Below are 14231 nucleotides of genomic sequence, written 5' to 3'. Positions count from 1 at the left end.
ATGCTAAGAGCGGCAGGCGCGCGGAGCGCTGACAGCCGCGGGGAGGGCGGAGCGCTCGGCCATGCCCACAGGACGCCCCTCCCCTCCGGGGGCGTGGCCCTATTGCATGCTAATTGGCGGCGGGAGCCGGGGGAGCGCTGACAGCCGCGGGAGGGCGGAGCGCCCGGCTGCTGAGGAGAGCCGCTCCGGCGCGCCGCTCCATGCTGGTCCCGGTCTTTGTTCTGGGGCCGGCGCGGGGACATGCGCCGCTGACGATGGAGGTGGAGGACTCGGGCGGCGTGGTGCTCACCGCCTACCACTCGTACGCGCGCTCACAGCCGACCAGCCCCGAGCCGCGCTGCGCGCCCCGGGCCGCCTCCAGCCACCCGCTCAGCAGGTAGGGACGACGGCCGAGAGGGGAGGGCAGGGCTGGGCAGGGCTGGGCACGGGGCGTGCGACCTCCGACGCTGCCGGGGCCGGACCTCAGGGAGCCCCCCGGCTTCCGTGTTGGCCTCGGGGAGGGGAGTGGGACCCGGCGGCGGGAGCTCCTCCTCAGCCGTGCCCCCGGGGGTCCTCCGCCGTCCAATCCTAGACCTGCATTCCTCATTCCTGCCGAAAAGTAGAAATGGACACACATGAATAGTTTTAAACACCAGAAGAAACAGTTGAAAAACTGAACGTAATGTGTGGCAAATTACAGGACACACCAGAAAAAAATTTGAAATGTGTGGCAAATCACAGGAAACTGTCCAGCGCTAACCGCAAACCGCACGTGCGGGGAGGGGCTCCGGAAAGTTAGGCTCAGTGACAAGTAGTTTGCTTGTAGATGGCAAACGCTTTCCAGTGGCTTAAATGCGTTAGTATTGCCAGTGTTGACGCCGTGGTCCATGCAATTGTGGCTTCTCTCCTTGGAGTCCCAAGCACTCTGTAGCTGGCTAGGTGCGTGAATGATATGTTTGATGCCAGGACAAGACCAACGAGACTTCCATGAACTACTCCAAAAATGTTTAGGTGGGTGGCAGTAAGTGAGATGGTTCGACACGGGAGCATTGAGGAGGAGTTGTATTTGTTTAGCACGCTTTCTCGGACTGGGGACCTTGGAGGAATACCTTTTCTTAGTTCGAGCAGTGTGTTTTGATTTCATCCCGTTTGTTTTCAGTCATTCCCCCTCCCCCCCCCAGCGTGATCTTAGAGTTACACGACAATAGTTACTTCTGTTTGTTAATATGATTGATGTGTGGGTCTGCAATGGAGTGGTTTTTTTTTTTTTTTTAATTTTAAGAAATCACTTTTTGACTAGTATCCAGGAGGAGAATAAACTGCCTTGGCCCAAGATCTCTCTTGAGCTTGGCTGACAAAGGAAAGTATTGTTTCTTCCAAAAACAGCTGGCTATGTGAATTCTTAGTTTTATCTCTAGATAAAGAGCATCAGGGGTGTGTGCACATGGAGTGAAGGCTCCTTGAAGATACGACTTCACATTTGACTTTAGCGTGTCTTCTAAGCATGATCATTGGCTCTCCTCCCATCGTGAGTCGCTGAGTGACACATTGCGTGATGGGAAGCATGGCCACGGATGTGCGCTTTTTACTTGAGTCTGTTGTACCAGCCATCCTAACTCCGAGCAGCTGTCTGGAGCACCATTGTGCCATTGGGGCCATCTGAAACTCCATCCGTTGCCACAGCAAACTGGAAGGAGCTCTGTGAAGTCAGCACGTGGTCCTGTGGAAGGTGACCCGTGCCAGAAGAGCTGCCTGGCCTAGCTGGGGTATTCTCTTGGCGTTGCAAGTTCCGTGCCAGAAGAGCTGCCTGTCCTAGCTGGGGTATTCTCTAGGCGTTGCAAGTTGCACGTGTGTGGTGAAGCTGGCAGGGTTGCTGAACTGCCCAGCTCATGCTTCCCTCATGGGAAGCTTTGTGCTGGATGCAGGAGGTGGATGGAGCCCCTGCCCTCTGCCCTCTGCCCTCTGCCACGGAATCATGCAAGAATAGCTCAAATCCGTGGTTCCCAGTGAAAGCAATCAAAAAGAGGTTCCTGTATTTATGAGGGACCAGAAGATACAGGGCCATTAATCATGGGTCTGATAACAGAAATAATCAGGCCCAAGTTATTAACCTTTGACTCACTAACTACTGATCAATACTTCCTTTCAAGCGAAGAAGCAAGATGGTATTGTTCTACTTCTGAAGAAGGCACTCTGTCTTTCAAGGACACCCTTTCCTTCAAATTGCTAACATGTTTGGACCATATTTGTGGAGGGGCGACCGAATGGGCCTAGACAGCCTGGGCTGTTCTAATCTGACTTCTAAGAATCATTGCTTCGCTCTAGGTAGGACAGGTTCCAATCAAAGCAAACTGTTTCCTTCCAGACTTCATTACGTCTGAATTAATGGATTTTGAGTCTATGTATTTTTTTTTTTACCTTGTTGCCCACACAGAGATAACGTCATTAGTTCTATTGCTGTTGCTGTTCCTCTTGGTTGTTGTGTAGATGAGAGTGGAACAGCTTCTAGAACCCTGATGCCCTGACAAAATGAAGCAGGGTCAAGTGGGCCAGAATTTCCATGGAAAACAAGGGCTACTTAATGACTCAAGTTTCTGTCTCAGAATTGGGAAGGATCTGGGAGATGCTGCTTATCTCAATTTATGAGTTGCTTAAAACTGTATTTAGAACATTATGTTTGAAGCTACTTCAAATCGTAGGCATGTGTAGGCCTTCATGAGTGGTGGATAGCTAAGAGATTCTGGCATGGGGGGTAGATGGTTTGTAGATGACCCTGAGCTGTAAGTTATTTTTGGTTGGGAGGCTGATGACTGATCTGTGGGTTGCAGCAGTGCAACTCTGTGGTTTGTCTCTGTGGTTTTGCGCTTCTTCGTGTTTGCGGTGGGGAAACAGCTGGCATTTAAAATACTCATTCAACGTGGGCGTTGTTCATGCACCACCCCTTATTCCTTTAGGAATCATTTATTGTTTGTTTTCTATAATTTCTTTGACCCTGTTACTTGATTCTGTTAGAGTTTGGGGGTCAAGGTGGCTGTTCAGTATAGACTTGGTTGTTCATCCTCATAATTTGATTTCCCCACATTTTGACGCCTTGAAAGTTTCTCTAGGATTTAATGTAAGGAATCCTGCAGGATTTAACTGGAAGGATCCTAGGAAGTCTATTTTTCCTGTGCCTCTTAGTAGCATGACATGCTTGGAACACTGAACTGGAGTTTGTTTCTTTGTAGTTAAAAGGCAGTATTACCATCAAGGTTCAGGGTTCTCTGTTTCATCAGTTTAAAACAAGAGGATACCTCCTTTGGGTGAAGTTTTAGTGGAAAATCTCAATCTCACTTTCCATTTGTGTCTGCAGTTGTCACTGAAATACTGGGTTGATGGATCTTGTTGGATAATCTAGGTCTGTTCCTCATTAGAAAAACAGAATCTTTAATTCTGTACTCAGCAGTGGCAGCGAGTGCCAGGCCTGGTGTCAAGTGCATTTTTAGATTACAGAGATTGAAAGCAGTGTAAAATCCTCTCACTCACTCGAAGAGACTCACTCATGCTTGGGAGGAAAGCAGTACCTTTGATACAAACATTCCAAACCTGCATTCTGGGGTCAAAGAGAATGAAGAACTGTGCCTTCTGAGTTTTGTTAAAGGAAACTTTGAAATTGTCTCTAAAATTTTGATTTTTTTTTTTTATTTTCCGCAAGAGGCCGAACTTCTGTTCATAATGCAGTGTGAGGATGCTGACGTGTACACAGAGTAATTTCATCTGTCGAATCGAAGGTCACAGGAGATAAAAGAGATCTTGTTCTTCAAGGATTTCCTAAAGTATTTGTTACTGTAATAAGCACAACTTTTTTTGGGGGGTGAGGATATAATATGAAATGGCCATGATTATTTCTGATGTTATCTGGTTATACCATGAACTTCCTGAGGGAGGATAAAAATAGAGGAGGAAAAGGTACAACTCTTCCTCAAAAACAAACATAGGAGCAGGCCAAGGTTATCCGGGGAGCCCTAATTCTGCTACAGTGCTCAGGCTTTTGTAAAAAGGATGTTGTCCTACTATTGTGACTCTTCAGACAGTTCTTTATAATGAGAATGATTTGATTTACCCAGAATTCATGAATGGGAAGTACATCTTTTCTTTGGTGGAAAAGCTGCATTTAAAAACTTTGAATGGCATTTTTCATGTATTGCTCTGGGTTGAAATTAATTAAAAAGACATTTCCTTCGAGGTACAACTAACTCTTAGGGATCCCAAGTTCTGAATGGCGGCGGGGGGGGGATGACAGACTATTCTTTCTAGAGAATTCAGAAAAAAAAATAGTGGATCTAGGATTTTTATGGGGGAGTGGATATTAGAGGTCATTCTTTGTGTTATGGTGGAAACTAGAGTTTTCTTCTCTGGTTTCTTTCCATGGTGGGGTCCCTGCTGAGCGGAGCTGACTCCATGTGTGGAACTGTTGGAAAACATCTGGCACATTCCCTTTGATTCTGTCATTTGGCTAAACATTTGGCCTGTTACTCTGTTCATTTTTAACCTGCTCTATTCTCTGTTCACGAATCCCTAATGTACCCACAAAAACTCAAGGAATCTAGAGATCTTACAATCACTTTCACACAAAAAAAGATGGATTTTTCTAAACTTTTGATTCTTGGTATAATTTTAGAACTATAGATAACTTGGAAAAGCAATGTACAGAGAGTTCCCCTGTAACCTTCACCTAGATTCCCCAAATGTTGGCATCTTGTATAACCAGAATTACCAGGCTTCAAACTAACACTGGTATTGTACTGTTAACTACCACAGGCCCACATTCGGTGTTCACCAGTTTTTCTACTGGGATTGGAATTTTCCCATTACAAAATTGTGTCCAGGGCCACACTTTTTTTGTTGTGTCCCCGAGTCTCCTCTGAGTGACAGTTTGTCCTTGCCTTTCACAACCTTGGCACTTTTGGAGGACTGGTTGGTGAGTTTTGTAGAAAGTTTTTCAGTTTTGGGTTGGCCTGAAGTCTTCTTGGGGTTGAAAGGAAGCCTATGAATTCTTTTTTTTTTTAAGATTTTATTTATTTTTATTAGAAAGATCTACAGAGAGGAGGAGGAGAGACAGAGAGGAAGATCTCCTGTCCCATGGTTCACTCCCCAAGCGGCCGCAATGGCTGGAGCTGAGCCAATCCGAGCCCAGTTTCCTGGAATCTTCTTCTGGGTCTCCCAAGTGGGTGCAGGGTCCCAAGGCTTTGGGCTGTCCTCAACTGCTTTCTCAGACCACAAGCAGGGAGCTGGATGGGAAGTGGAGCTGCTGGGATTAGAACCTGTACCCATGTGGGATCCTGGTGGGTTCAAAGTGAGGACCTTAACCACTATGCTGTCCTCCAGGCCCACCTATGAGAATTCTGCAGATGTGATGTTAAGCTCTCCTCAATGTGTCAGATGCATGGTGTATAATACATCTTACTAACTTTGCTGTCAGGTAGGATCACCTGGCTACGGTGCTATCTGCAGTTTATCTCAACTGTAGTAATACTGTTTCCCCTTAATTAATACGTTGTGACTATGCAGTTAGCCCTGTGTTTTCGAACCGTTTCCTCTGCTGGTTTTAGGAATTATCTTTTGATTTTGACAATGACATTTATTACTAAAGTATTATAATGCTGATCGCCTGTTTTTTCTCATTCCTTTTTTTCAGTATTCATTCTGATTTTATCATTTTATCTCTTTACCTTTAAAAAGTGAATCAAAAAGACGTAGTCAGCAATTATTGTTTCATCTATTGTTCTTTTCTGTTTTGACACAAATCAGAAAAAGATAGTTTAATTTTACCTGACCTTACCTTGTGAAAACTGTGCATCTCTTAATTTTTAAAGGTTCATTTTTTTTAAGATTTATTTTATTTTTATTGGAAAGACAGATATACAGAGAGGAGAGACAGAGAGGAAGATCTTCTGTCCAATGATTCACTCCCCAGGTGGCCGCAACAGCTGGAGCTGAGCCAATCCGAAGCCAGGAGCCTCTTCTGGGTCTCTCACACGGGTGCAGGGTCCCAAAGCTTTGGGCTGTCCTCGACTGCTCTCCCAGGCCACAGGCAGGGAGCTGGATGGGAAGTGGGGCTGCTGGGATTATAACCTGCGCCCATATGGGATCCCGGGTGTGCAAGGCAAGGACCTTAACCACTTGCGCCACCGCGCCGGGCCCAGGTTCATTATTTTTTGAGAACAAAATTTTGGTACAGGCTTAAGAGGAGAAATATTCAGAAACTTGCTGTTTATAAGTAATGTTTAGAGAGTGTAGCTGTTCCAACTTTGCCTGAAGAGTGTTACTGAGACTTTTTTTTATTTCAAAAGTATTTTTGCACCTAATGGAAAACACTTCTCTCTTACCAGGATTCTGGAGATACAACATGAACCTCTACAAATGTATTTTAGCAAAACCAAAAATTCTCTTATGTACATAAAATCAAACATTGTCCTCATGCCATCCTCAAAAACATTTTTTTCTTTTCTAAAGTAATTGCCATGTTTCTAGTTCTCAGTCATATAGTTTTGGCCGATATGGCCTGAAGCAAATGAAAAGATGTAGGTGCAGTGTTTCCTTAAGGAAAAATTTGAAATTGGATTCAAGCTATCCAAGTCGCAGAGTTTGTATTGTTTTCACACCTCTTTGGATGGATATAGAAAGTCAGTCTACTCTTAAGTAGCTTATGGAAATTAGTGAGTGTCACCATTCGGACAGCAGCATTTAGTATGCTATGGTTAAGTAAGTGTTTAGATTAGCTTGCTTGATGCTAAGTACCAATACTGGTATATTGTTTTATTTATTTGTGGTTTAAATGATCATTTATTATTGCTGTTCTTTCTCCCTTGTTTCCAGGCCACCCTGAAAGTCTTTCAAAGAACTTGTGTTTGTAAATATTGTTAGCTTTATCAAGCTTTGTGATGTACCTTTGATGAACTAAAGAAGCTTGTTAGAACTAGTGAGCAATCCTGTTCAAGGGACTAAAATGTATACTGTTTGTGTAAACAATGCTACTACATTGACTTTTTTCCCCTTTACTTTAAACTTTTTGTTGTGCTCTGATTCCTTGACTTGCGAGTGTTTATTTAATGCCGTTCTTTTCCACATTTCGCATCATCCGTCCATTTCTCTGCATTTCTCAGAGGATAAGCATTAGAGCAGCATAACAGCATGCCCCAAAGCTGGCAGCTTTTTTTTTTTTCCCTCTCTCTAAAATGCAATGTAAAGAAACTGGTAGATTGTTTTACTATATGTTTATCTTCTTAAATATCTGGGGTTTATAACATATTCTTTGAGTATCAGATGTGTTATGTCGCTCTTCGCAAAGGAAAGTTGTAGACCAGTGATCCATTGGACAGGCATTAAGGGCCATGTGACTCAAGGGTGGGAGAGCATATGCTAAACATCACTTAGGGAACCAGCTGTACGTCTCATGTTACTCTTCAAAACTAATTAAATCTGTGCATTCCATTCCTGATCCCTGGATGAATTGATACTGACAGCACACACAGTACTAGAGGCCGGGGTGTGGTCTGGAAACCAGAAACAAAGTATCATGTAGTATGTTTTAAAATCATCAACTGCTTGAGCTTTATTTGTAGCATTTCAGTAATTCTGAGTTGTCTCTTTGTGTATCTTTTATGTAGAAGGGATAAATATCTATGTTAAATTTTGTGGTTAGCCAGAAAATTTATTTTCATCCATCTGTAATGGATAGGGAAAAGAATCCCTGAATTTTCTTGTTTAGTATTCACTGATGAAAACCAATTAAAAACTAGGAGTGCATGTTGTGAAGTAGTGAGTTCTCTTCTGTTTGGGACACTTCCCACAGAGTAGAGGTTGAAGCCCTGGGTTCTCTGTGTGTCCAGTCCAACTTCCTGCTCATGTGTCTGAAAAGCAGTGGATAGTAGCTGAAGAACTTAGGTTCATGCCAGCAGGTGGGAGACCTGGATGGAGTTGTTGGCTCTTGGCTTTGCCCTGTGCCCACTTAAGCTGTCCTGGCTATTTGGGGAGTGAGCTGTTGAAGGGAAGGTCTCACACTTTCTCTCACTCTGTCTTTCAAATAAATAAATAAATATCAGATGAATAAATAAATCTTAAAGAAAATTAAAAAAGTTGCCCAGTACATTTGCCTCGAAGCACATACAGCCCTATCATGTGCTGCCTTTATGCAGACAATCATCAATGCATTTATACTGTCACAAGCCATTAGGGAAATCTTACAGGTGCTCAAAAATTTTAAATACCCTAAAATGACCATGTAACTGATAAAATTTTGATTTCTTATTCTCTGCTGTGCTCACACTACAGTTAAACAATTTATGCAGTAGTACAAATTCGTGTGTCAGTGGTTGGGATTAAATCCATAATGGCAAGAGATGTGAATTTAAAAATAAAAAAAAGAATAAACATGGTAAAAAAAAATAAAGACTCAGCGTTTCTGAAGGTATCCTGTATAGTAGTAAGTGTAAGAGGTCTCACACGGCAAAATAAGCTACAATCCATTGCTGTAAATCAATTGGTAATTACTCCTGCATGACCGTCCTGTGATGTTGATGGAAATATAAGACCCTGAGTTCCCCTAGAGCTTACCACAGAAGCACTGCCTTGAGAGCTGGGTGTGATATCCATTTGATTGTCCAACTGTCCCATGTCACAGGAAGGACCTTTGGTACAGAGAAGTAGCTCAAGTTCTCACAGCATGGTAAGGAGAGAGCCATGCTTCAATATAGGCTCCTTTCAAAATTGATGCTTTTGATCTGTTTTTTTTTTTTTTAAACTTTGTAACATCATTTAATGTATTACGGATTTGTTTTTCTGCCTTAGTTTAATTTTAGATTTATCGAGAGCAGAGATAATGTAATTGTATCTTCCTTAACAGTTAGCAATAGATGCCTTCACCTAGTAGATATCATAAATGTTCCAGTTAGTCTCTCCCTTTACAAACTTTTCTGTTGTTTTAAAGAATAGGTAAAGGATGGTTGGTTAACTATGAATAGAAATAAATAGCTTGATTGATTTTGTTATTGCTTTAGAAAACTCAGGAGTAGCATTTTTTTTTTTCATTTAAAAGCTATATTCTTCATGCTGATTACTTAGGTAATGATATTTTAAACCAAACAAAATGTGCTTGAGGAGTCATTCAAACTGACCAGCAAAATAAAATCTAAACAATTGGTAATAGGCAATATTGCTATGGCTTTCTCTCTCCTTGTCGAGAGACAGAGAGACAGAGAAATCTCTCTTGCTCTTTTGGTAGAAGGGAGGACAATTTTTTAATCCTGTAATACTCAGGTTCATATTTTTAATAACTAAACGTTAGATTTTTTTTTCTGTTTTAGTTTGGCTATTTGTTTCACTAATTATTCTTAATTTTAAATGTGCATTTAAATTCTTTCTTTTATCTGAAAGGAAAGGCAACAGAGAGATGGAAAGAGAGGCAGCAGAGAAACATGGAGACTGAGCTAGAGACATCCACTTGTTCATTTCCCCAGTGGTTGTCATAGCCAAGCCTTGGCCAGGGTGAGGAACTCCATCTGGATCTCCCTTGTGGGTGGCAGGAGCCCAGGTCCTTGAGCCATTTCCCCCTGCTTTCCCAGGCCCATTACCAGGGAACTGGGTTGGAAACTGAGTAGCCAGGACCTGAGCTGGCACTCTGACATTCTTCCAACAGCTGCTTAATCCACCATGCCAAAACGTCCAGACCTTAGCCATTGTTCTGCTGCATGGTAGAGACTTATCCCAAGACTTTTTGTTTTATTTTTATGATTTATTTTCTAAAGATTTATTTATTTTAATGGAAAGGCAGATTTATATAGAGAAAAATATTCCATCTGCTGGTTCACTTCGCAAATGGCTACAATGACTGGAGCTGAGCCAATCTGAAGCCAGGAGGCAGGAGCATCTTCTGGGTCTCCCATATAGGTGCAAGGTCCCAAGGTTTTGGGTCATCTCTGCTGTTTTCCCAGGCCACTAGCAGAGAGCTGGATGGGAAGTAGAGCAGCTGGGAGAAGAACCAGTGCCCATATGAGATGTCAGAGATTGCAGATAGAGGATTAGCTTGTCACACCACTGTATTGCCCCCGCTTCAGGAATTTTTAATATAAGCTGAGAAGCAATAATTCATTTGAATTAATGTGTTCTTCTTCTTCTATCAGTATTCAGTCAGGTTTTCACCTTAACCTGATTCAAGCAAGGGACCAAGTCAGTTCTTAGACCAAGTCTTTGTAGAGATCAGTTCTGTTCCAAATTTTGTTTAAACATTTAGGATAATATAGGTAGTGAAACTATGGGCCCAGATGCATTCCTAGTCTCCATAAGCCTGACCGCAGTGCTTCTCTACTAACGACTTTGGACCCACGGATGATACTGACCTAAGACGGGTTTCAAGAATTTCTATTCAGCAAGCTAATTTGGGGCCCATTTTGGTTTGGACCTCAATATTTGTTCTAGAGAAGTCAGAATTCTAGGGAGACCAGAATTGTCTCCCTTCTCTGGCCTCTCATGTTTTCAAGGTGTTCTCTTGGCTCAAGTTTGTTTCCCAGGATTCCAGAACGACAGAGAACAGACAGTCATGTTAACTGTGTGAACAGTGAGCCAGGCACCTCTCACTGCACCGGTCGGATTTCTTCTCACTACTTTTAACCTGCCAGAGTGTGTTGCTGGTGGTAGCCGGGATCCCTGTAGACCCATCATGGGGGAAGAAACGAGCAGCATCCTCCAGAGGACTTCACTCAGCCCACAACGTGGTCAGCTGTGCTCTGTGAGCTCTGCATCCAGGAGGAGAGGAAATGGGGAACATCAAGGGTTAGGACGGGAGAGGAGGCGGTGTGATTTGAGAATGGCATTTCCTTAGCTTCCTCTCAAACCCCGCTACATCTACCAGGGCACTTTATCTTGCTGAGTGTGACTCCCAGAATCTTGGAAAACACACACACTGTGACTTCTCATTGGCATCTCGAAGAAAAACATTTACTGACCTCAATGGGGTAAGCAATTAATGAGGCGGCGGGGAGGGGGAGAGAAACAGCTGACTGAATGTTTCTGTAGGTTCTGTTTTGGAAAATAGAGGATGCCTGGTCCTGTGATCCCTAAATACCACAGCAGAACTCCTCTCCTTCCTTGGGATTACAAGGTCCGCTTGGCATCTGCATTTGTAATATCTGAATTGTGCTTCGTTGTAGAAGCGCCATGCTGCAGGCCTCCCACCTCTTGCGGTGGCTGCAAGCAGGGGATTGGCAACACGGGCCATGTACCTTGTGTGTATAGCTGTGTCATCCTTTGTGGGGCAGTGAGTCTGTACCAGCTAAAACAACATGAGTCATTGCTTATACGAAGTCCCAGTGAAGCTGATTTTGATTATACTGATCCTAAACAAACACGATACTCCTCTTAGCCAGATGTTAGAAGTGCTGTTATTGCGGGAGTTTTGAAAGTTAGTGCAGATTAGATTCTCTTTAGAGTTCATGGAAGTGCTTTGTTGCTCAGAGGATTTTTGGAATGCTTAAGAGGAATGTTCTTCAGTTAACCAAATCTTATAATAGGTCATTTTGTCCTTTGGCTGTTGTAGTCTGACCAGACCCAAATCAGTTCATTACTCTTTTCATCTGGTTTAAAAGCTGTTGAATAAAAAGAATGTAAAAATCAGCTTGGAATCTTAGAGAGCCGTTTGCTTCTTCTGTTCCAGGATCCTTCCTCTGGTGTATAAAAGATGGTTTTTAGGTAAGCCAGGAGGAAGTAGAGAAATGGCCTAGAGCACTAATGCAAGTGAAGTTACTGAGTGCCTAGGTTTGAGTAATGGGAGTGTGGATGAAAGATAGGACACATTCTATTGAGAAAACAAGCAAAGACTGGTGTGATTAGATGCATGCGTAGACCAAGGGAAGATGACAAGTTTCCCTCTGGGAGTGTTATGAATTGAAACTGGGCTTTCTGGTAAATGAACAAATTATGGATGGGAAATGACAAGTTTAATATATGAGATGTTGAGCTTTTGCTTTCTTTAAGATAATGTAGTATATGAAAATATTTCAAAAGTTCATGGAAAAGTAGAATTAAAAATATTTGGGGGCATAAAAGAAAGGAAATTCATGTGTAGTTTTTTTTTTCATAATACACATTTTTCTTGAACTTTTTGAAGACCTCATATATGCCCTGTAGGCAGTTGAAAACTTACAAGAGGGAAAGTTCTAAGCTACTTATTCATGTGAAACTTCAGCATTTCTGGATTTAGTTAACAATGGAGCTGGATGAGATCTGTTGGAAGAGAGTAGTGTATTTCTAAGGTGAGCTGTGGAACAAATATGGAAACTTAGGGTGCAATACCAGTTAGAGAAGGGTGGGACTGGGGAGCCCATGACTAGACCATAAGGATAAGAACGTTCTAGGAGCAATTGCAGTAGGCTTAGGATGCTTGGAAAGCTGCATCAAGAGTAGTTCAATGTAAATGTAAAAGTCAAAGCTGAAAATCATCCACTGAATTTACTAGTCTGAGTATCTACAGCGATCTTTGCCACATTCGGTCTAATAGAGTTGGAGACGTGGGAGCCGACTTGCTCCATATTTTAAAGTGAATGTGAAGTAAAGAAACGAAGGCAGCAATTGGAAATGATTTGTTCTGAAAGTTTAACTTAGAGGAGGAAAAGAGAGATGTTGCATTATTGAAGGAAAGGCTTTAAAAACTTACTCAGAAGGGCTGAAATTATGACAAAAGTCAGGAAATAAACCTAACACTTCTGGAATGCAAGACCTAGCCATATTTATTTTCCTACCTAACATTCTCTCAGTGCATTTTTTGCTTATAGGATGAAACTTTCTTCTTAGGCTTCGAATGGCATGGAGGTGTTGTAAATGCTTTCATGGTTGCTGAGTCCGTGGTCACGGTCTTCCTCCCCACCAAAGGACATTACACTTAGTAAAATCTTAAAACAGATAGTTGAATGGATGTGGGGCAGGCTGAGCTATTGTGGATGTCTCCAAATCTGAACATCTCTTCCTTAACAAATCTTTTCTGAGGTAGAGGAGCCCCTAACTTCATCTTTATTCATAGGATAGCGTAAAGTATTTGCAATGTACCCTAAAGTGAAAAATAATTAATAAAAAAAAAAACCTGGCAACAATTGTAACTGATCATCTTGATGTGTACAACCAAATATAACAAGGGTAGTTTCCGACTAGAAGAAGGTAGCTGCATCCCTCATAGCTTTGAAGAATAAAGTTTTCTTATCTCACTGAAACAAGAAAAGGTCAGTCTCTGATTCTCATAGTACGTGTGAAATTTATCAAACTTTTATTGAGCTTGTGTAGATTGTACCTGGTATCAGACGCCAGGACTTCACAGCTGATTGTAGCTGGTCCTTAAGGGAGGATGAATGGATGGATGCGTTAAGGATCAACTTCAGCTGCATCCATAGCTTGCACTCCTGGAGGACAGAAACTGTGTCTCTCATCTCAGTGTCCCCAGCCATTAGCCTGGTGTCCCAGAATGGGCACTCAGTATTTGAATGGTTAAGTGAATGAATGAATGAGTGAATGACTGGGGAGGCATGCATGAGGTACCGTGGGAAAGCAGAGAAGATGTGACTTACACTTTGGACTCAGGGCTTGCAAGGGAAGGATTAAGGAAAGCCTCATTAAGTCAGTAACTTACTTATTCAGCCTTAAAAGCAGAAGAGCACAGGTGACTGGCACAGGAACTAAGGAATCGATTGAGATGATGCCTTTCATCGGAGTACCTAGGTTCAAGCTTGGATCCTGCCTGTGGCTTCTGACCGGCTCCAGGAGCTGCAGTGATGGTCCAACTGCTAAACATGCAGTTACCAGTGGATCAGAGCGCTCTCGTTCTCCCTCAAATCAAAAAAACAACAATGAGCAGAGATTAGCAGAGGGGATTGTAACTGTGTTTGGCAGAAGAACTAGTATACGGGGCAGGCATAGCACCGTGGAACCACAGCAGATGGGATTACTGAAACCATTTAATATGAAACGAGCAAGGGCACTTTGGGAAAAATAATTAGTGTTGACTGAACTCAGTCATGTGACCAGTTTCTTCAGCTGCATAATGAAGCGGTTCTATTAGTTGACCTCCAGGGTCTTTCTAACACTTAAATTCTGTTTTTCTCTGTAAGTCAGAAATGAAAGTAATTAGATAATCACAAATTTTTAACTAAACCAAGATTTTAGAACTCTCCTAATTGTGTTCCAACCCCAAACTCTATGTCTCTTATTTGCAGTCTCTATGGAAAAGTGAG

At 42.6% G+C, this 14231-nt stretch overlaps 1 protein-coding gene across 1 annotated transcript in view; it reads left to right on the top strand.

The window, feature by feature from the left end:
- The first annotated feature begins 254 nt into the window (after positions 1–254).
- The window catches only part of ARHGAP28 (Rho GTPase activating protein 28), a 167730-nt gene continuing 153753 nt past the window's right edge, over positions 255–14231 (top strand). The window contains exon 1 of the mRNA XM_040970562.1: positions 255–376. Coding sequence (XP_040826496.1) covers positions 255–376 — 122 coding nt within the window. The remainder of the gene's footprint in view (positions 377–14231) is intronic.

The sequence above is a fragment of the Ochotona curzoniae genome, unplaced genomic scaffold, assembly GCF_017591425.1.
Source record: "Ochotona curzoniae isolate NIBS_2020 unplaced genomic scaffold, NIBS_Ocur_1.0 scaffold_4812, whole genome shotgun sequence".
Taxonomy (NCBI): domain Eukaryota; kingdom Metazoa; phylum Chordata; class Mammalia; order Lagomorpha; family Ochotonidae; genus Ochotona; species Ochotona curzoniae.
The sequence above is the reverse complement of the archived record's forward strand: the minus strand, read 5'-3'. Positions and strand labels throughout refer to the sequence as shown.